We start from the raw sequence: 24,467 nt of genomic DNA, 5'->3' as shown, positions 1-24,467 counted from the left end.
GCTGATGAAGACACAGCCCTTTTCCTCCTCAAGCCCAACCCCTCCAGTTATTGTGACGTTGATCCCATCCCTTTCCCTTCTCCTCCACTAGCTTGTTCCAGTAAGTTATTCTCTTCCTTCTACCTCTATACTGGTATTATTTACTTGCTCCCTATATACTTGCTCCTTTCCTACTGCATATGAATAGACCCATGACCCCATCCTTAAAAAATCCTTTCATGCACCCTAAAATCCCTTCAAGCCATTCTGTCTTCATCATCAAACTTTACATTATATATTCTTTGCCTCAACTTTGCCCAGTGAACTTTTTTTGTAGGAATAACCCTTAAGAGGATAATGACCATTCCTCATTATGTCTAAACTTAAAACTTTTTATCTTGAATGTCTCTTCTGTACTAAGTAGTGTATTAAGAACTTTACAAATATGATCTCATTTAATATTCACAACAACTCTGGGAGGTAGGTGCTATTATTATTCCCATTTTACAGTAGAGGAAACTGAGATAAACAGGTTAAGTGATTTGCCCAGCATGGATCAGTTCTTCCAGACCCCAGTCCCAGTGGTGTTCATTTCCAACATCTACATGCCCTTGGGATGTTCCACAAGGCCCTACATTTGCAATGAACTAATCTCTGCCTCACAAAATCTTTAGCTTCCTTTAAAGCACAATTCAACTGTTCCTTCTATAGGAAGCCTATCCCAGCGACTTTGTATTGAATTTGTGAATATTTTTTTGCATCCATTTTGTAGTCCCTCTCTCCACCCACCCTTCCTTCCAATCCCATTGAAACTCCTTGAAATCGTTTTGGCCTCTGTATCTTCAATACCTAGCATAGTGCCAGACGTGGCAGGGCCTTAAATGTTTATTGAATGATATGATATTTTGATATGAATGATATGATATGAATGATAATTACAATTCAGTTGGAAAGATAAGATAACAAACACATAGTACTACAAAAAAGTAATTGCTTAGCATGAACTAGGGAACTGAGACAATGAAATTCAACAGTGATTTATAGAGCAGGGTCTATATACAAGCCATTGCCAGGGAAATAATGAAAAAGTGACCTATTGCAACTTTTATATTCTGTGTGTGTGTGTGTATGTGTGTGTGTGTGTTTGAGGCTAACGTGGTACACAAGTGCACAAATAATAACAGATGTAATTCAGGAATTGAGAAAAGACATTTTTACGTAAAGTGGTCAAAAAACTCCATAGAGAAGATAACATTTGGATGGGTTTCAAAGGATAATTTAGGGGGAGAGGAAGGATGGGTGGGGCATTCCAAGAGGCAAAGAAAGGCATGGATGTGGGCAAGTTTGAGCACGGACTCTATATAAAATAATTATGGAGTCATGAAGGCAATCAGATTCTATCTATTTAAAGATTTTCTAGAAATTGGCAGGAGATTCCAACTGATATAAATGCTCTTTTATGAGTACATTGATAGAAAATTGTGGAATCTTTCACCGTAAGACACCAGAGAATGACAGTCTTCTCCATAGGCGTATTTTATTTGTTGTAGTTCATGGTGATCCAAGTGACCAGTGCTTTCTTTTGAGGAGAAAACTTCATGCAGTCAGTTCTGATTAATTTTGTGAACAGAATCATAGTAAAAGGAATAGCTCTTTGGTACATGTATTAATCTGTCATTGTTAGAAGGTCTTTGTAATAATTGTATCATGAATGAAGCCATTAGAAAGATATTCGATATCTGCTTTTACTTCCCGAGTATTTATGCAATGTTGGTAGTCATGATAAAATGCTATAAGAACTTCACGTTTAACTTGATCATTCGTTTTGCTCATTTGACCTTTGTTTTTTCATCAATAATTATGACCTAAAGTTGAGGTTTGAGTGCATCAAGAAAAAGGTTTACTATAAGTGACTCTTTGAGGGAATTCTCTTGCACTGTGGGCCAATTTAGAAATGACTAAAAAACATTATTATATTTGGAAATATTTCAATTTCACCCACTTAAGATAATTTATAAAATCTTAGCATCTGAGTATTAGAAGTACCTCTGGGACCATCTAGTCTAACCCAAGTCCAATACATAATGCAGCAAGAATCTCCTTTACATCATACCTGATTCATGGTCATCCAACATCTGCTTAAAGATTTCCACTGAGGCAAGCACACCACCTTACTGGTCAGACCATTCCACTTTTGGACTACTGTGCTTATTGTTTTTCCCTATATCAAGCCTCTATTTACTCATTTGCAACTTCAATCCATTGCTTTTAGTTATTCTCTCTGGGCCAATAGAATAAGCCTACTCTCTCTTTTCATACAAAAGCCCCTCAAAGAATGGAAGACTATTCTATGTTTCTTCCCTAATCCTCCCCCCCCCAAACAATGAAGATTTCTTTTAGTCAGATTAAACATGCCAACCTCCTTTGACTCATCCTTATCTATCATCATGTTAAGGTGAAACTCAGGTTGTCCTCTTCTGGACACTCTCCATGTTATTGTGTTTTTCCTTAAAAATATCATGCTTAGAAAAGAACACAATACTACAGATGTTCTCCAACTAGGGGGATTACAGAGAAACAATTGACTCTTTCATTCAAGAAACTTTCCCTTAGGGGGCAGCTGGTTGGTTCAGTGGAATGAGAGTCAGGCCTAGAGACAGGAGGTCCTGGGTTCAAATCTGGCTTCAGACACTTCCCAGCTGTGTGACCCTGGGCAAGTCACTTGACCCCCATTGCCTAGCCCATACCACTCTTCTGCCTTAGAGCCAACACACAGTATTGACTCCAAGACGGAAGGTAAGGGTTTAAAAAAAAAAGAAAGAAACTTTCCCTTAATGCAATTTGAGATCACATTATCTTTTTTGGTTGCCATATGTGATTTGATGATGGTAGCACTGCTTCTATAATTTATAGAGTCTCTAATAGTTATCTGAATCTCTGAGGAGTTAAGTAATTTGCCTGTGGTCATACACTGAGTGTATGGACCCAGATCTTCCTAACTCAAAGCCTAGCCCTCTAACCACTATACCATGCTTCCTCCATTAGGGTATCTTCTAAATTTTGATGGCTACCTAGGTAGCACTCAGATTATCCATCCTCTCTTTCTTTTTGCAACTGGTACACCTTTTTATTTTTCAGTCATTACCATTTCTTGCATCCAAGTGATCCTTTATAATATTTGGCAGTCTACAGTTAGGTCTTGATCAGTATGAATAATGAATTCCTTCAAGTGGCTGCATATTTCCATTAGGCTAAAAACAACGAATGACTCTTAAATCTAATAGGCATGCCCCAAAAGGTCAAAGGATATGAACAAATGAGTCTCAAAAGAACTGCATAGTATTCACAACTAAATAGAAAAATGCTTTGAATCACTAATGAGAAGAACAATAGAAATCAAAACAATCCACAGATTTCACCTCAACCTTTCATATGGGCAAAAATGCCAAAAAATGTCGCCAGTTAATGTTGGAAGAGTTGTACAGACAGACAGACTAATATATTGTTGGTGGACTTGTGAAATGGCACAACTACTTTGGAAAACAGTTAGTAGTAAGGCAAATCAATTGACAAAAATATCCATATCTTTTGAACAAGAGATTCCATTACTGGTTTTATATCCCCCTAAAGATAATGATATTACAAAAGCCCCCCAATACTCCAAATTATTTATTGCAGCACTCTTTGTGATAGCTCAAATCAGAAACAAGGTAGATGTTTAGTGATTGGGGAATGCTTAAACAAATCGTGGTACATTGAGGTGTGAAGAATTCAGAGAAGTATGGCAAGATCTAGATGAATGGATGCAGAATAAAGTAAGCAGAGCCAAGAAAGCAATCTACATAGCAACCACAACAAAGTAAGTAGAAAGAACAATGGCATACTAAAAAATTAAAAATAAATGTAACAAAATTATAAAGATTAAATAAGATTTGAATGAAGAGATATAAAAAAGAAATTCCTGAACCTACCCTTTATTAGAGGAGGTCCATAGGTGCTATACATTGAACATATTTTAAAACTTATTTAATGTATTTATTAACTTTACTAACTTTTTTCCTCTTTAAAAATACTATTTGTCATATGAGATAACTCTCTTGGAAGGAGAAGGGAAAGAATCCATGGGATAACATGGTGATTTAAGAAACAAAGTACTATAAAATATATATGAAAAAATAAAAAAAAATAGAAAAATATTCCTAATAAATCACCATCCAGTTTCTAATAAACAATTTCTTTTTTAAAAATAAAAACTTTACCTTCCGTCTTGGAGTCAATACTGTACATTGGCTCCAAGGCAGAAGAGTGGTAAGGGCTGGGCAATGGGGGTTAAGTGACTAGCCCAGGGTCACACAGCTGGGAAGTATCTGAGGTCAGATTTGAACCTAGGACCTCCTATCTCTAGGTCTGGCTCTCAATCCACTGAGCCACCCAGCTGCCCCCTCTAATAAACCATATCTGATGATGGAAAACTAATGTTTTCCAATGCAATCATTCCACTTCTAGATAAAAAGTTTTTATTAAGAAGTTTTTCATTATAGTGAATTTAAGTCTGATTTCCTAAAATTTCCACCTATTGGTTCTAGGTTTGCCTTCTGGAGTCAAGAAAAAAATAAAATAACAAATGAATAAATAAATAAATCAGATCCCTCTCCCATGGGAAAGTGTTAAAAATGTAAAGATTACAATTGCATCTTTCTCCATTTTTTCTCATACCAGCCCCAGACCCTTAATCAAATCCTTATATAGTATATATAATCAATTGACCATCACCCTAAATTAGGTACTCATCACCTCTTACTTGGACTACCACAAGAGATTCCTAATTGGCCTCCTTTCCTTATATCCAAATAAGTCCCTGCCAAAATAATCTTTCAAAAGCCCGGGCCTGATCATATCATCACTCCATGTAGTTCATCATGTGGCCCACTGAGACCTCTCTTCCAAAAAGCTATCTCAATTCAAAATGTTTCATTGGACAGAATCCTTTCCAGATCACAGTTCATGAGTTTCCAACATGTCTACTTTTTACTAATCTTCAAGAAGACCTACTTAGTTCAAAGCAAAATTAACCAATAAACTAGAACAGTAATAAAAGTAACAACAGAGCCTTTCTCCTATACCCACTGAGCTCACTCTTCCACAAACACGCACTCTCATTGGGACAGTTGAACAGATATTGTGATAAAATAGGATGTATATATTTGGGAAACATGTGTGGTCAGCTATGTATGTAAGGGACATACTTATCTATTGTATACCTTAGGATGCTTCTATCAAAGGATCAGACTGATTAACTGCACAGAAGCTTATCACTGATGATAGCTGCCATTTGATGGAGTTTTAAAGTTTGCAAAAACACTTTAATATCCTCACAACAACCTTTCTTATTAGCCCATTTTATAGATGAGGTAACTGAAAGTTAAAAAAAGTTCAGTGACTTGTCTAAATGAAGATCTACTTAATACCTAGGTCCTCGTGCCTTCTAAGATTCTTGTCCTGGAGTAATATGAGCTAGTTAGTTAAGACTAGTTAAGACATTTCCAACTATTTATTTTAGTCAGGCTCATAGTCCCTTTTGACTGGTCACCAAGGGTTCCTCAGGCAGTTGGATAAGAGTTCCTGACTCAATCACCTCAATTCATGGTACCTAGTCTTCACTCCTAGCCAAGTTAGGGTGATAGAATTTCATTTTCTGCCTCAAATAGTATCTCTATGTATCTCTTGGATACTGGGAAAATCATATTCTATTCCATTTCCCTTTTCTGTGTCCTGTCTTAATCTCATAGCGATTAACTTCAGGGTATTCAAATTACCCATAAATTTGAAGGAACCTAAAGAAAGTTCTAGAAATATCATAGTGAAAGGAGATGAAAAACTAAAAGGTATTGCCACAATCCTGCCTTAGTGACAAAGGATTGCTTCCCTATTGTATTGAATATTATCTTGTAAGGTGAGTAATATAAATATTTCCATAACCCATTTTAGAGAGCAGGAATTAGAGGCTCAGAGAGTTTACCAAGATCACACAATGACTTTGTAACTGATCCAGGACCAGAGGAATGGGAAGTAGGGTAGCAGCATTTAACATTATCCTCCCATAGGGTTGTCATTCTGTGTTTGACCAACAAGGTAAGGAAATCCCATATATGATGTTCTTTCCCCCAGGGTTAGGACTAAAAACAATTGACATATCGACATCATGGTGGTGTCTCATTTTTATCCTTCCCAGTTCCCTGCCTCACTATCTGATTTGTTTATGATCCTTTACTTTGTATCCCATTTGCTCCTCTCCCTCTCTTCTCTTCTTTTTATTTTATTTTTTCAAGCACATATTTTCCCAAGTATATATTTTTCTCCCTTCTACCTCCACTCCCTCTTACCCCCTCCAACTGAAAAAGTAAAGGAAAGAAACAACAAATGTGACAATTATGCATGGTCAAGCAAAGCAAATTCCCATGTTGGTCATGTCAAAAAATGTGTCCAAGACTGTTTAGTCTATCTTCTTTCTGTTAATTACTGGGTTTCATTTTTTGTCTTTGTCCCTCTGGAATCATGGCTGATTTATTTTGTTGATTAGAGTTCTTGCCCCTCAAAATTGTTCTCTGGTTTGTGAATCTGTTTTCATCATCCTCAAAACTCTGCCATTCCAAGAAGCTTAACTGGATTTGACCACCCAACTCAATATGTTTGGATAGGTGGAAATTAGAGATCATACTCTGCACTCTACCAAGATAAATTCAAAATAGGTAAATGGCTTAAATGTAGGGAATAAAATCATGAATAAATTAGGTAAACATAGAATAGTATACCTGTCAGATCTAAAGAAAAGGAAGGCATTTAAGACCAAGCAAGAGATAGATGACATTACAAAATGTAAATAGATGATTTTGATTGCATCAAATTAAAAAAGTTTTGTACAAACAAGACCAATGTAAGCCAAATTAGAAGGAAAAAAACAAACTGTGAAAAAATTTATAACAAAACTCTCTGACAAAGATTTAATTTCCCAAATATATAAGGAGCTAAGTCAAATTTACAAAAAACCAAGCCATTCCCCCAGTTGACAAATGGTCAAGGGATTGGAATAGGCAGTTCTCAGATGACAAAATCAAAACTATCAATAATCACATGAAAAAGTGTTCTAAATCCCTCCTGATTGGAGAAATGCAAATAAAAACTACTCTGAGGTACCTTATACCTAGTGGACTGGCCAACATGACAGCAAAGAAAAGTGACAAAATTGGGACACTGGGATACATTGCTAGATGGAGTTGTGAGTTAATCCAACCATTCTGGAGGGCAATTTGGAATTATGTCCAAAGGACTTTAAAAGATTACCTGCCCTTTGATCCAGCCATATCATTTCTGGGTTTGTACACCAGAAAGATAATAAGGGAAAAAAAGACTTGTACAAGAATATTTATAGCCATATTCTTTGTGGTGGCAAAAAATTGGAAAATGAGGGGATGCCCTTCAATTGGGGAATGGCTGAGCAAATTGTGGTATCTGATGGTGACAGAATACTATTTGTGCTGAAAGGAATAAGGAAATGGAGGATTCCTTTGTGAACTGGAAAGACCTCCAAGAATTGATGCAGAGCGAAAGGAACAGAACCAGGAGAACATTGTACACAGATGGACACATTATGGCACAATTGAATGTAGTAGACTTTTCTACTAGCAGCAATGCAATGAAACAGGACAATCCAGAGGAACTTATGAGAAAAAATGCTATCCACATCCAGAGAAAGAACTGTGGGAACAGAAACAAGGAAGAAAAACATGATTAAGCACATGGTTCGATGGGAATATGTTTGGAGATGTTGACTTTAAATGACTACTCTATTGTAAATATGAATAAAACATAATTAATTTTGAACAATTATATATATACACACACACACACACACACACACACACACACACACATATATATAAATATATCAGTGGAATTGCTTGTCACCTCTGGGAGGAGTGAAGAGGGGTAGGAAAAATCATAAATCTTGTAACCATGGAAAAATATTCTAAATAAATGAATAAATTATTACAAAAAAGAAAGAAAATACTCTGGGCATCAAAATTACCTACAGGAATTTTTGAGCCTTTTCCCATCATCATCATGTGGGCAGCAAACATCATTTTAAGATGATTACTACAGGAATATTGTTATGTCAGAACACTGGAAAGAAAACAGACTTGTCAACAGGATGCTCAAAAATGACCTAGAACAGAATTGGCTTGGGTAGGTACTATGCCTCCCAGAAGATAATATGAGGAATAGGGGAATAGCCTGGGGCTTATTAAAGGTGGTAATAGAGGAGATGATCTCAATTATTTTTTTTCTTTATGGACAGAAATCTAACTTAATTCCAGGAGGCTCTTTCAACATTTAGGCCAGATCATACTTTAATGAAGCCCAGAAATTGGCTAGCTTTTGTAGCTTCTATTCCCCGAACCCTCTTCTGTTAAAAAATCTGAATCCAAGTAAATTACAGGCATCAGAGGCAAAATTGTTGAATTCTATTTGAAATCTATTGAATTCTAGTTTTGGAAGACTTTTGTGATTAGGGCACTAAGGACATTCTAAACTGTAGTCAGTCTTGGACCCACAAATATTCCAAGAAAGGTCAACCCTTTAAAACACCTTTGGAGGGTGCAGCCTATAGAAGGGAGGTCTTGGATTCAAATTTGACTTCAGACATTTCCTAGCTGTGCGACTCTAGGCGAGTTACCTAACTCCCATTGCCCAGTCTTTACCACTCTTCTACTTTGGAACCAATATACAGTATTGTTTCTAAGATGGAACATAAGGGTTTTAAGTTTAAGTTAAAAAATAAAACCTTCTATGGAACAGTGAGTAGCTGAACTTGATGCTAGAAGGCAATAGGGCTTCTTCCCCCAGAAGATATACCTTTAAATTTAAATTAAAAAATTAAATCAATCTATGTAATCTTATGTTTTTTTTTAGTTGAACAATGGTTCATTAAATGTAAAGACTTGGAGATTTCCAGATGAAAGAGACTAGGTAAGTGTGAAACATTTGTTTTTGGCAGTAGGAATATTGAAAGTATATATGAAACTTTGATTTAAAGTAGGATAGACACACCCTGTTAATTGATTCTTCCTTATACCTGTTTTGGCCTGTAGGTTGTTGAAAAAACATCATCCAGCTTATATACAAGCACCCTCTTAATGGGGTAAGTCTACTTATTAATTTTCAGAAGAATATCAGGTGTTAAAACTCTCTTTCCTTCTAGCGACTAAGAGTGATATCACCTTCAGATTGATGCAATACTTTGGTATGCTTTCACCAGCAATTAGGGAATCAGAAATGGTCCTTAAAAGGAGAAACCCAAAACGTTTCCACTGTTAGAGCACTTCTTTACATTTTTTAATGGAGGACAAGTACGATTTTGCTGTTGTTCTGGGGAATAATTTCTACGACATTATATCACATATATCTGAAATGGATCCCCTGAGTCACAGAATGAAATTTCTCTTTGTCCTTCAAATCTTGGCATACTACTAGTGACCGTATTGATGCCAGGCTTCTGTGGGTACAGAAGAAGTACCTATGTTTTCTTTCTGACCACTGTTGACTATCCCTCAAATGATCTGACTACAAGCTTTATGGTATAAAGATAGGAGCTAGGGGTGTCACCGATAAAGGGAATATCTTCCAACAATGCAGGTTGGCCCTTTCTCAGCAATATATGGTTTCAAAGCATCACACAGCACACTGAGAAGTTATGTGATTTACCCAGGGTCACACAGCTGCTATTTATCAGAGGTAGGACTTGAACATAGGTCTTCCTGGTGGGATCACGGTCCAGTATGTCACTGTTTCTCTCTACACAATATAGGCTCTTTAATAACATTTAATATTTTCATTTATTATTGACTTTCCCCATAATAATAATAATAGCTGACTTTATATAGTTCTTAGTAATTATTATTAGTTATTATATAGCTCTTACAGGCAGTTGTGACTCATTGGATAGAGTGCTAGGTCTGGTATTAGAAGACCTGAGTTCAGATTTGTCTTAAGACATTTCCTAGGGGGGCAGCTGGGTGGCTCAGTAGATTGAGAGCTAGGCCCAGAGACAGGAGGTCCTGGGTTCAAATCTGACCTCAGATACTTCCTGGCTGTGTGACCTTGGGCAAATCACTTGACCCCTATTGCCTAGCTTTTACCACTCTTCTGACTTAGAACTAATACCCAGTGTTGATTCCAAGATGGAAGGTAAGGGTTAAAAAAAGACACTTCCTAGCTGTGTGATTCTGAGCAAGTCATTTAACCTCTGATTGTCTGACAAAAGGATCCACTGGAGAAGTAAATGACAATCTACTCCAGTATTCTTGCCCCATGGATACTTGTGCTCCATGGGGGGTCATGAAGAGTCAGACATGACTGAAAAACAACAAAATAGGGCTCTTACTATGTACCAGTACTTTGCTAAGTGCATTACAATTATTATCTAATTTGACCCTCCCAACAACCCTGAGAGGTAGGGGCTATTATTATCTCCATTTTACAGATGAGAAAACTAAAGCAAATAGAGGTTGAGTGACTTGCCCAAGGTCACACAGTTAGTAACATTTAAACTGAGGTCTTCTTGACTCTAAACTTGACTTCACTACTTGCCTGCCCCATTTTATAGATGAGGAGACTAAGGCTCAAAGAGTTTGTGACTAGACTTCTGCTATTACAGCCAGTAAGTGTCAGGGGAAGGGTCTGAACCTAGATCTTCTTGATTCCATGTCCAACTCCTTTAATCATTATTCCACACTGCTTCAATTATCTAGCACTCTTACCTACACAGTACCTACCTCATTGGGCTGCTCTGGCGCTCCAACAAGAGTATATATACCAAATTAAAATGTCAGCAATTATTAGTACCTGGCATCATAATTTAAAATTTCTTCTAGATTACCTGTCAATACAATATTTCTTGATTTGTTTTCTGATATTTTCTAACCACGTTCCCTCTCTCCTTCCTCTTTCCCCAAGAAGGCAGTAAATATGATACAGATTATACACACATTATCATACGATACACATTTCCATGTTTGCCAGATTGTAACAGATACTGGGCATCTTTATTTGGGGAAATGACCTATAGGAACAACACAATATAAAGGCACTTTTGTAGAAGTCATTCAAATAAAAAGTAGGAGTCAATGACTCTTCCCACTTCCATAAACAACAACAACAGCAATAAAAAGGCAACAGCAGTGTTTCACCCTCATATTTGGCCCATGAAAGACTTCCATGTATTGGGATTCTGGCCAATATGTGCCAACACATGCTTAATTACAATGTTGGCCATATCCCACGAGTGTTAAAGAATGGTATATTGGCTGGTAGCTAGTTGCAAATTGTATATTGGTTGTATTCTGTCTGAGACTACTGCTCTCTTTGTGCGCTCTCTTTGGCTCTCTCTTGTCTTGATAGAGGAAACTGTGTCTAATTCTCTCACACAGCACAGCCCAACCTGGCTCCTTGCGATGAATGAGGGCCTTGAATCCGGACTCCCCTCCCTCCCTGCCCAATTTCCCCCAGCTTCAGCAGGGCTGTGTGGGCTGGGATTTTTGAAACCAGCAGCCTAATTGTTCATGCTTATTTTCTGCTGTGAGATTGCTTCGTATCTCCTAGGAGGATAAAATGAAGCCTTCATCCAAAGCCATTGCCTTTCACAGCAATAATCCCCAAATTTACTCCAGACAAGGTCCAGTAGATCTCGTACAGTCTAATTATCCATATCCCGTCATATTGCGTCAAGGATCGAAAAAGCATGGACCCGAGTTGGGAGCTTATAACTCAGAGAACAAACTCAATTTTCAATGGCAATTAACAATTTTCCTGCCACGCATGGTCATTATCTGGCTTATCCCTTAGTCCTCAGGTACTGGCAGTCCCTGCTGCAGCAACTTTTGCACATGACATTGTTTCTCAGTTCAGACAAAGGCCTTTGAAAAGAAAAGAGCTTCCACTAATTTTCCTGCCCAATAGCTTGGAAATAAAGCACATCAAACAGTCCAGAATTTTTAATTTTCATCAACACGAGACGCTCTGAGCATCAAGTTTCAGACTTATAATTGCATTTGCTACAGTTGGATTTATAAAACCATTCTTTCTAAGCATCAAAAGAATGCAATGTCCAAATGGGGGTGATTAGGTTGTTGTAATGGTGCCTAAGCAGATCCAGGGATCCCAGAGACAGGACTGCCCAAAGGCAAGTGAGCAAATATGACATACGCTTAAACCTCTCCCTAGAAAGCTTAGTGGACGTCAGGGGCATGTTAATCAGCAGTAACTCTGAAGGTACCAGAGATATAACAGCCAAATTGTGTTTTTTTTTTTTTTAAAGAATCTGACTTGCATCCTCCATCCTGAATAAAGCCTTCTCCTAGACCTTCAGTTGTGCACCTCTGGAAGCCTCTAAGTTGTAGAAAGCCATTTTTGGAAACAAAGTGAAAACTGAAAACATTGAGCTTAATGGGTATGGGGGTTGGGGAAGACTGGGGTGTGATGGAATGTCAGAGTTTGTTACCTAGATTGTTTGTTGGAGCCAAATTGAAAATGTAAGTGTTTTACGTACTTACTAAACAATGTGAAAAGCTGCAAGGAGACAAGAGCCAAGGTGTTTTCAATGTGGAAGACTTTCCAACTTACCAATGTTCTTCTACTTTCCTAGCAATTAAGGCTGACCTTCCAGCTTCAGGACTTAGGGAAGGAGGTGGGGTGGGATAATTAGATCTACCAGGGGGTGGAGAGAAAGCATCATTCTATCTTGGCTCTGGTCCCTGCACAGGCAGCAGCAGAGGGGGCAAGGTGCCAAGTGAGGAAAAGGTTTCCTGGGGACCAGAGGAAATTGCCCCACCCACTCCAGGATAAGCAGGAGTAGCAGCTGGGAACATCATTGGCTCAAAGAAATTCATCTAGCATTACTAGGTTACAAAGAAGTCAAAAGTACTCATCAAGAACTGTTCCATTCATCCTTAGACCCTAAGTAACAGAGAATGGAAAGTGTGCATTAGATGGCATCTTTTCATTGGAGAACATTTGTGAAAATGTGAAGGCACTTGAGAAGAAAACCTGAGGCCATTTTAGAATTGAGAACTCAAAGCATTCTAAAAGAGATGAATAAATGAGCAATCAATATAAATCTATTTCAAGCTAAATTCCATGTTTATATATATATATATATATATATATGTATACATAATAAGGCACAGGAAAGCAAAACCAGTTACTGCACAAGTACAGTTATTTTTATAAAGTCTTCCATGAGGTCATATTTGTCATGAAGGTAATTTTTAAAAAATTGTTGTTATTGTTCAGTTGTGTCTGACTCTTTGTGATTGCATTGGGGGTTTTCTTGGACTAGATACTGGAGTGGTTTGACATTTCCCTCTCCAGCTTATTTTTTACAGATGAAGAAGCTGAAGCAAACAGGGTTAAATTGCCCAGGGTAGCACAGAAAGTATTTGAGGTGGAAGATGAGTCTTCCTGACTCCAACCTAGTGCTCTATCTACTACCCTTTCTAGCTGCCTCTTAAATTTTGTAATGTCTTCTAAAATCTAAATTGAAAACACAATGTCACTTCCTTTGAATGGCTTTGAGAGACAACCTTGATATTTTGTTTGTACTTTGCTTTGTATGTATTTATTTATTTATAGGTTGTTTCCCCTCCCTAGACTCTAAGCTTTTCAATGAAAGAAAATGTATTTTTCTTTTTTGTAGCCCCAGAACTCAGCACAGTGTCTGACATGTAGTATGTGAAAATGTTCAATTGATTGAAAGAATCCTGGAACTGGGGTCAGGGAACCTAGGTCTCTGTGTCTCAGGTCAATTAAAAGTGAGGTACTATAAACCTCTAAGGCCCCACCATCTCCAAATATATGCATTTAGGAACTCAGTGTCATAATCTAGACAATAGACATTCTCAGTCACTTGGTTTTTGCCACAATTTTGGGTGTTTAGGGATTTCTACCTGGAGATTAGGCAGTATTCCAAAGTCTATAGTCTCTGAAGGATTGAAAAAAATGAATGAATATTCCTCATAAGGCAATCAAGAAGTTCTCAATGGGTATGATCAGGTGGCAACACTTGAAAAAATGATCTAGTATGAAGAAAATAGGCTATCAAAAATCAGTAACTGAAGAAAAAGATAAGTTAGTTATGTTATGAGAGCAAGGGATAACTGATGGACAGCTTGCCTACTCCATTGGTAACGTGAGACATCAGGAAAAAGCAAGAAAAGCTCCTGATCTACTGAGTAGACTCCCTTTTCTTGTGGGGAGATGGACAAGAGTTTTGCCCAGAATAGGCAGATGTAGATGGGAAGCATTCTATGTCAGTGGAGGGAATATCTGTATTTATAAGATTGATAAAATAGATAATAACAACAGCTAACATTTATATAGCACTTATGATGTATCAGTCACACTGCTATGTGTTTTACAATTATTAGCTCATTTGCCTCAAAACAACCCAGTAAGATAGGTTCTATGATGTTCCCGTGTTACAGTTGCAGAAACTGAGGCAAACAGGCTAAGTGGCTTGCCTACGGTCACACACATACTAAGTGCCTGAAGCTGAATTTGAACTCCAATCCCAGTGCTTTATCCACTGTACCCACTTAGCTGCTTAGACACACACGTATTTTGAATGTATAAAATATTTAACATATATTTATGTATTCTTAATCTGTGATTTCATCAATAAGGGTAAAACCTCCATGAAGTCAGTTCAATTTGTATCCATCATTGTTTCCCTCTTGTGCATCTTCAAACTTCTTGCCAGTTTTCAATGAATTCTGTGTCAATTGACAATCATTTATTAGAGAATTATATTAAGAAATGGGACTAAAGTGAAGATAAAAATGAAAAAGAATGTGTCTTCAAAAAGTTGATATATTAAGGATGATAGTATGTGAACAAATGATTCTTGATTGACTGCTGTGGGGAAAGAACAGGGTGAGGAATGGCTCCATTCCTCTGTGCTTTAATAAGTATTTGAGAGTTGCCTTTGTAGAAGGGGGAAAAAAGACCAGGGTTAGGCTGGTAATGAGTCTTTCAGAATTCAGCAAAGTTAGTCCTTGTATGACAGTTACACATTTTGCTGGCAGACATATCTTTTGGGGACCTCCAGTCCATCCAAGAATTTTACTGGAGGATGCATTCCTTATAACCTATATCTATGTACCTTGATGCTAGAAAGATTATATACATGTGTGTATGTGTAATGTGTAAATATAAGTCTCCATATACATATATGCATTTAAATATCTGTAATTATCATAAACATCTGTCTTGTTTTATATATCTCCATTTCTGGAATGTTCTCCTTCGTCATTTTCCCTCCTAGAATCTCCTGCTCCTTTCAAAGCAGAGCTCAGAGATCTTCTCTAACTGATGTCTTTCCTGATTTTCCCTCCATCCCTGGTACTAACACTGTCTCCATCTTGAAATCACTTCATTTAACTTTTTTTATACTTAGTTTTTAACTATGCATATGTTTCCTCTATCCTCACTTAGAAGTAACCTTCAGGGCTGCGACAATTTCATTTTTCTCTTTGTAGCACAATGCTCTCTATGGAGTAGATGTTTAACAAACTTTTCTTGAAATGGATTATGGAATACAAAATCTATTCCATTCAATCTCATTGAATGAGATCCTGGGCGTTATCATTGTAGCAAGAGCTCCTACAGATCCTACTGAACTGGAAAGGGTCTTTAGAGGCTGTGCTAGAGCTTAGAGGGAACATGGAATAGTGGAATGAACATTAGATTCAGAAGCAGGTTCACATCCTGATATCTATTTACTACTGGCATGACCTTGCACAGGTCTCTTTGGACCCTCTATTCCCTAGTCTGTAAAGCTGGATTGGACTAGGCAATTTTGAAGTCTTTCCAAGCCTGAAATCCCTCATTAGCTAAGAGTAGAGAACCTCATCATGGAAAAGTTGGCTATCAGGTGATAAATTACTTGGCCCCAGCAACTTATAAAGCTATCCACTAAGGAGTTGGATGGGATTGCAGTCTGAGAGTGTGTCCACAATGATGAAATCATTCATAGATCCTTTGAAGTATTCAAGAGATACAAATAACATCTTTTTTTATTGTCTCCAGAAGGCATTTGGTAAAATGTGCTACATGTGTAGCCTAGGTGCTGGAGGAAGGACCTTTACTGCCTTCTCCCATTAGCCTATTAACTCAATAAATTTGTTGGATTAGATAATTGTCCCCCTGGAAGGAAAACGAGAGCCTGATTGTGGGGGGATAAGGTATGAGATCATAGGGAGTGAAGAGCATGGCAACTGGTGACTAGAGCAACAACTACAGAGAGAAGACTCAAGTGTTTTGTTTTTTTTTTAACATTAAAGAAATGTCAACCCATAGCTGTAAATTTAGTTTATTTCCTTTTCCCCCTTAAGAATCATACTTATGAAGTCAAAGAACTGGTCTAATGGAAAGAAGAGTGGCTAGAAGACTTTGATTCTGATTCTTTTTCTGTTACTATGTAGCATTGAACAAGTAACAATTTCCCTGGGCTTTGATTTCCTCTTCTCTGAAAGAGTAATGATGCCTTTCCTGCCCGAGAGCTGAAAACTGGAGGAAAATTTCTTGAGATTCTTTTAAGGTCTAAGATTATGTCCTGAGTTCCAATCCTGGCTTTGTCACTAAATATCTCGGTGATGCGGGGCAAGTTACTACACCTCAATAAAGCTCTGCCTACCTCTATAAGCTACGCAATTAAGTCACCCTGTTTCTTTCATGCAGGCTGCATGGCACTAATGACTACGGCTGCTGGTCATAGAGACATGAAGTCGTGGATTCACATCTTGCCTTTCCCTTTTCATAGCTTTGGGATTATGTGTAAGTTGCTTAAACTCTTGGAGCCATAAAGAAATTTCAAAGACCATCTGTTATTTGGTTTGATGGAGGGAGTTTCCATATTAAGGATGTATTGAAGACCTCCCTTACTGGATTGTTTTAAGGGTTAGACAAAATGTCAGATGTGGGAGTACTTTGTAAACATATTAAGAACTATATAAATGCAACTCAATTTTTAAGAGTATTTCCTCTTTTTTATTGTGGATATTATCTGTTGCCCCTATCCCAAGCAAGTTTTTGTTTTTAATTAATTAATTAGTTTGGTTTTTCACATTAAAATACCCAGTTAACTACCTCTTCTTTCTCCTGCCCCATTAAAGTAATTTTTATTGTTGTAGCTCTGATGTTGCTAAGGGTTATTAATTTAGATTTAAATATAATTAATTAATTTATTAATATAATAATTCTATCTATCTATCTATATCTATCTATCTATCTATCTATCTATCTATCTATCTATCTATCTATCTATCTATCTATCTATCTATCATCTATCTATCTGCTCCTTGAGGGCAGGAACTCTTTCACTTTTGTCCCAGTAGTCCCAGAACTAGCACATGGCTAGGCACATTGTAACCACTTAACAAATGCTTGCTGATTGATGCATCTGTGTAGGTTTTTATAATTATAAAAAAAAAGACAATTGGAAAGGATAAGGAAAAAGTACATAGGAAAGTCACTATGTAGGTGCTTAGTTAGCAAGCAACATGTGAAATCTAACTCTATTTTGTTTAATGACTCTGGAATAAAATGATGCGTTTGAAAGAGCCTTAAAGCACTACATAAATGTAAGTTTTTCCTTGTCATTTGCATATTATTTAGTTGCTGAATAAGTTTTATGGCTATGCTTTCAATTGTTACAGAAAAGCCTTTTCTGAAGGCCCTGAAGCCTACTTGGAGGAAGCTGAGATGGGTGAGACTAAAGGAGATGGACTGAGTTGCCTCATTGTGCAGCTGTTCAGCTTGTAGGGCTGGACCACGGCTGGACCACAGCCATGACTAACTATTGTTCATTAGTGTTGGCCTAGTGTAAAATGCTAATACACTTCTCTATCCTATTTAAATCTCCTTTCAAAGTAGGAACTCTGGCAAGATTTCTTGAGGTAGTTTTTTTGTCTCACACTTTAGTAGAGATTCTTTTATGCAGGACAAAAACATCGAGGAGGGTAATGGGGTGGTGCCACAAAGGATGGTCCAATTCTTTTTTTTTTTTTAAACCCTTATCTTCCATCTTGGAGTCAATACTGTGTAGTGGCTCCAAGGCAGAAGAGTGGTAAGGGCTAGGCAATGGGGGTCAAGTGACTTGCCCAGGGTCACACAGCTGGGAAGTATCTGAGGCCAGATTTGAATCTAGGAACTCCGGTCTCTAGGACTGGCTCTCAATCCACTGAGCTACCCAGCTGCCCCCAGGATAGTCCAATTCTAAGAGGAGTTGTGCTAGGATTGGATTATCTCATCCCTCAGAGAGCCCACTTTCATGGGGAGGAGGAAGGTTGGACCTGGGAGAAGGGAGCTTTTGCCATAGTACCTGGGATATTACCCTGAGGTCTTGCACCTTCGTATGGAGGTCCAGTTAAAACTCTGAGGCACAGCTTGGGCACCTCTCTGTGAAGAAGTACATTGTCCCACCTAATTTTCTCTTCTAATCTTGATTTTGGCACTAGTTGATTGGATGATGTTAGACAAGTCACTTAATCTCAATCAAGCCCACTTTCTGGCAGGTGTCAGTCACTGGTATTCACCCTTAGTGATTATCGCTTTGGAAATTTGTCCAAGGAAAGAGCTCTGAATCTTTTTTGTTTTGAGGACCCCTTTGGCACCCTGGTGAAGCCCATGGACCCTTAGAATATCTTAGATATCTTAGATTAGATTGGATCCTTAGATATCTTAGAATCGTATTTTTAAATAGATAAAATAAAACACATGAGGTGATCAAGGAAATCAATTATGTCGAAATAGAGATACATACATATATATGTGAAAATGATTATATATTTTATATAAACCACCATGTAGACAATTTATATACAATACATGCGTATTTACATATATATTATATAAGCCAATTATAATTATATAGACATGTGCATATATATTTATATACAAAGTTTGAAATATGACTTTTCCCATAGATCCCAAGTTAAGCCCCCCTAGTTAAGGTGATCACAAAAGCTCATGATTCTGATCTGAGGTCAGTGATGTTTCTAGTACACTGCAGCTACCTTTTAGTACTTGAATTATTGCTGGAACCTGAAGGGAATCTTTCGGGTTCCTTAAAGATCTAAAGCTGGAGAGACAGTTAGGTGGCTCAGTGAGAGAGAGCTAGATGGGGATGGGTGATCCTGGGTTCAAATCTGACCTCAGACACTTCCTAGTTGTGTGGCCCTGAGCGAATCAGTCAAGCCCTATTGCCTAGCCCTTACTGCCCTTCTGCTTTGGAATGAAAACACAGACTAAGACAGAAGGTAAGTGTTTAAAAACAGTCTAAAGTTGGAAGGGAACTTAGAATTCATTTTGTCTGGCTCCTTCATTTTTACAAGTGAGAAAACTGAAGCTGATACTGATAACGGGTCATATGAGTAATAAGGGGCAGAATTAAGATTTGAACTCAAGTCCTAGGACCTCAGGGTTAGCATGTTCCCCATTTCATTATAGGATTGGTAGTCTGCTCATCTAAGTATTTCTTGAATTTTGAAACAGAGAATTTTTGTGTGTTTTTGGGGTCCCATTACAGTGTGATGTAATCCATCAAGAAAGGGCTGAAGCTTAGAGCTAAATGGAGGTGGCAATATAGGTTTCAAAGCTCTTAAGGGCTTGACATCAGCAAATGCTGATTTTTGTCTGGATAGGCTATGAAAGGAAGAGACACAATTTGTTCTGTATCTTAAGTAAAATTGAGAAACTTCAGCAGAAATGGAAAGGCAGCATTCAGACTGCATCTTATTGTATATATGCATTAAAGAGCCTTCCACTGCCCTCTGCTGTCAGCTTGTGGAATAAGAAAGGCAAGAGGGAGGATACAAGTTCCTCAATGATGAAAGCAATATAAAGCTATTTTGCCTTATGAAGCTATTTGTGCTTAAATCGGGCTCCTCTTGACCTTGCTATGTAGAGAGTGAAAAATTATATTTCACTGGAAATTACCAGAAGACTTAGAATCATAGATCTCAAGCTAGAAGAGGTTCTAGAAGTCACATAGTTCCACCACCTCATATTACAAATGAGGCAACTGAGGCCTAAAATGACCAATTTGTTCACACAGGCAGTAAACTTCAAAGGTAGGATTTGAATTCAAGTCCTTTGACTCCAGAACCAGTGTTTTAAAAATTGTTCTAAAATGACTTTGATATTCTTTATTGTTCTGTTGTTTCAGTTGTATCTTGACATTTTTTGAACTGATTTGGGGTTTTCTTTGCAAAAATGCTACAATGGCATGCCATTTAATTTTCCAGCTCATTTTATAGATGAGGAAACTGAGGCAAACAGGTTGCCTGAGGGAATATAGTACATATCTGAGATTAAATTTGAACACAAGCGAATGAGTCTTCCTGACTCCACGCCCAGTTATGTCACCTACCTGCCTATATATTTATCATATTTTTATTTACATATATTTATATGTCATATATTTATCATGCCTATATATGAAACTGGTATACCATTAGTCACACATAAAATTAATTTCTATGTTATGTATGTCCATTATAGCTTATTTGTGCCTCTTTTAGTATCCCGCTTCCATTCTGTTTGTAGTCACCTTCTTCTTGTCAATATAATGATACTCTCACCAGAAAAGAAAAAAAAAACAGTCAAAATAGCAAAAGGAAGACAGTGCTTGAAATATATTGAAATCTACTGAGGCAGGAACACAGAGAACTCTATCAATACATGTCCTTCCAAGAGGAAGGAAGAGCATAATTACAATGGGAGGTTCTGCTCATCTTATTCCTTGCCTTGTCCTAGCCTGTCTGAGCACATTGATTCTCAGATGACCAAAATGCCAAGATCTCATTCACACTTAAAAATAAAATCAACAATTTGAATCAAACCAACCCCTTACCTGACCCGAGGAACTGGATTGCCCATGACTCGGCATTCCAAATACACTCTGCTCCCTTCAGCTACTTCTTGACTTCTCAGTTTCTGGGTGAATCGTGGGGCAGCTGGGAGGCTCATGGGATCATGAAGTGGCTTATGAAAGATGCCATTGCCAGACTGAGTAATGGCCTGGCTTTTCTGGCAGTAGTTATTGAGGTGGTTAGCTGTAGGCAGTTTGACTTCTGTCTCCATTGCTGGGTGGTCTTCAGTTGGACTCTGGCTGGCTGAAGTACTTAAGGTTGATGGCTGATTCTTTGGAGACAGGTACCCACTATCTGGTGATGAGGATTCTCCATTTAGATTTCGGTTTCTTGGTTTTGCTGCTTCTCTAAATATAGATGAGAGCTCTTCAATCAAATTAGCTGCCTTGTCACGGAGTTGGCTCTGGGAGCCAAGGCCCCCCTGGCTTACTGATTTGGACTTAGCACTCAAGTTAAGTGCCTTTGGACCACGTCTCTCAGCGTTCCGGAGGCTCCTAATATAGCTGGGACTGGCGGTCAGCAAGGGTGAGCCAACCGGTTTTCTCTTGGACATAGGTGAAGAGATACTCCTATTTTGAGGGACTGGGGGTTCTTGTTCTGGTAAAGTCTGACTTCGAATGGGTCTGTTTCCCTGAGGCATTGTTGGAGTCCTCTTTTCAGCTAGTTTGGTCTCCTTTTGAGAAGTTTTTTCACAGAGGCTTGATGGAGAGGTTTTAAAAATGTGAGTGATCTCTTTTTCTGAGTCAGAATCTTCCACTTCAGAGTTGGCTATGGCTTCCCGAGCTAGGTCAAGGCTCTTGTTTATTTCTTCCTGACTGAGAAAGGCTGATAATTCAGGGAAGAAATCTGCATTCTTTGTGTCTTCCTGAACATCTGATAGGGAATCATAGAAAGATTCATGGGAAGACGTCTCCGACATATTTTCAGAATAGCCCTTGTGCACTCTTGGGTGGGAGTTCAGAGATACTGGCAATTCACAGTTTTGTTCTTGCAGGCTCTGGAAGACAACATGATCTTTATTAAAGAGTGATACAATAAAATAAATACTTTCTGCATTTTATTATGGAACAGTTACTCTTTAACTATATACCCCTGGTTATTAAATTGCAAAGCACATCAGAGTGAAATAAGAAATGTTCAGTGTTCACCATTTATTTATTTATTTATTTTTAATGTTTTTTTTTGGATACAATTGATATTACATTGCTTGCCTTCTCAGTGGGAGGGGGAGAGTGGAAGGGAGATAACTTTAACTTCAATCTTTTAAAAGCAATATTTAAAATAAAAAAGCAAAAGTGTTTTTATTTTATTTTTCTTCAATCACCTGTAAAAACAATTTTAAACATTCATTTTAAATAATTTTTGAGTTCCAAATTCCCTCTCTTTCTGCCCTCTCTTCTCCTTGACGGGGCAAATATTTTGCTACATCAATTCAGTCTTAATGCCTACCACTTATTATTTTCTTTGATTTAGGTTGTGTGTGACTGATGGCAAATGAAGAGTCAAACCCAGCTGGTTCTAAAGAGGTTGGGAAGAATATGTCTATAAAAAGAACAGTCAAGTGTAGTAGAACGTTAAATGTTTCCTCTTCCTTTGATGAATAACTGGATAAAGTGCCTCTCCTTAAAATACTCTCTGGCTTCTAAATTAAGAGTACCTGTCTAATTTAGGACGCCCGATTCCTGTTGATCACTTTGTTGATGCTATATTCCTCATCTGAGCCCAAATCCTAAATGCTACTACAATTAACTCAATTCTCACTTTCCTTTGGGGTCCCATATCATTTTTCATCTTTGAGCACCTGACATTTTCCCCTCCCTCTACCATTTTAATGATTATGATTAATAAACAAAGCTTCCATTGATTACAATGACCGTTATTGAAAAGTGGAATGGATGTCTTTGGAGAGATCAGATGTTTATTTGTCAAGAATGTTCAAAAGTGAATCCTTGTTTGAGGTTCAGATAAGTCTACATGACCTCTCTAGTCCTTCTAATTCTGAGGTCCTATGATTGGGAGAAGACACCTATATATTTATCTGTGGTTGCTTAGGGAAATTAGCACATTAAATGCATGCATACCGATCACACTTGTGTATCATTTTAAACTCTTACAAATGATTGCATAGCAATATGAAAACAAATGACAATTTAGAGTGCACTATGCCAGTTCTCTTACCCATGAATGTTTTTACTATCCTACACAGGTACATGCAAGGCTTGCAGACTTTTTCCTTGCAAAGGAAATCTAATTAATGAACACTTTAAGCTGTAGCAATAAGCAGATCTATAAATGCTAGTTCAGCAAAAGCTATTTATTTATCCATCTTTAGAGGAAAAGATACATTCAAGAAACATATTGATCATCTTATTCATCACATTCTAGATTCAGAACAATGTGAAAAGCACTGGTAGAGATACAAAGTTGATATAATATATCAGCAAACATTATTATGCACCAGAAATGAATGAGGCATTATGCTTGCTGCTGGAGATATAGATAAAAATAAAATAGCCCCTTTTCTCAAGGAACTTAAATTCTGTTGGGGAGACAAACCATATAGACAGATAAATGTAGGTAGTATATACAAAATTAACACAAAGTCATGAGGGAGCAGAACTACTGGTAGTTGAGGAAGTAAGAAAGGTCCCATATATAATGAGTTTTTTAAAAAAAAACTATCTTAGAATCAATAATGTATATCGGTTTCAAGACAAAAGAGCGGTAAAGGTTAGGCAATTGGTGTTAAGTGACTTGCTCAGGTAGGAAGGTATTGTATTATAAGGGGGAGGTTTTGTACCCCTAGGGGTTCAGACTTTCAATATTGAGAGGGGGAAAGAGTGGAGATCCCCCTTCTCAAAGTGTGGTATAGGGGAGACAGCTGATGTTTAGAATTGGCTCAGAGGGAGGAGAGGGAGTTTGAAGATTTTCCCCCTTCTGCCTTCCCTTCTTAGCTAAAATTGGTCTCCCCAATTCACTCTTGTCCCTCTTGTCCCCCCTCCACTACTCAAAACCAAAGGGTCTCCTCTTGATCTGTTCCCTCACACACTGCTTGGGGAAAAGTTAACTCTTTTTAATGTCAACTCAATCAAGGTAATACAAAGGAAAAATGAGCAGGGAAGAATGGGAAAGGGAAAGTGGGAAAAGGGGTCCCTGTCTCTATCTAAACCCTTTCCCCTCCCTCCTTGAGTTTTAGGGAATTCAGGCTTTGGCAACCTGAGCCCCCTGAGAGAAAGTCAGATTGACTCACCCTGGGTTTGGCCCCTTGACCACAGTTCAGACTGAGGGCAACAGGAGGTGAAGTAAAGTCCAACAGAGATTTAAATTGTCTTTCTCAGGCTTCCTCTTCAATAGTCTTTTCAATTGGGAAAAGTTGGGGGGAAGGATGTCTAGTCAGCAGCAGTAAAAAGTGGGTAACCCTCAGGAGAAAGAATTTTTTTACACCCTCTCCCTTCGGTTTCTCAAGATTGAAAGAGACCAACTCCTCTACCAGCCAGAGTCTTC

The 24,467-nt window shown here is 37.9% G+C and overlaps 1 protein-coding gene across 4 annotated transcripts in view; it reads right to left on the bottom strand.

The window, feature by feature from the left end:
- PALLD (palladin, cytoskeletal associated protein) overlaps window positions 1-24,467 on the bottom strand; it is a 490,519-nt gene that overhangs the window by 447,345 nt on the left and 18,707 nt on the right. For 3 of the 4 annotated variants that reach the window (XM_007496142.3, XM_007496140.3, XM_001365702.4), the window contains exon 2: window positions 20,945-21,960. In XM_007496142.3, the coding sequence (XP_007496204.1) occupies window positions 20,945-21,882 (938 nt within the window). In that variant the 5' untranslated portion in view covers window positions 21,883-21,960. Of the gene's footprint in view, window positions 1-20,944; window positions 21,961-24,213; window positions 24,367-24,467 lie in introns of those variants that run through there. The other variant, XM_056802873.1, reaches the window with a different exon arrangement.

The sequence above is a fragment of the Monodelphis domestica genome, chromosome 6 (assembly GCF_027887165.1).
Source record: "Monodelphis domestica isolate mMonDom1 chromosome 6, mMonDom1.pri, whole genome shotgun sequence".
Classification (NCBI taxonomy): Eukaryota; Metazoa; Chordata; class Mammalia; order Didelphimorphia; family Didelphidae; genus Monodelphis; species Monodelphis domestica.
Note: the sequence above shows the minus strand (reverse complement) of the source record. Positions and strands in the feature narration are given on the sequence as shown.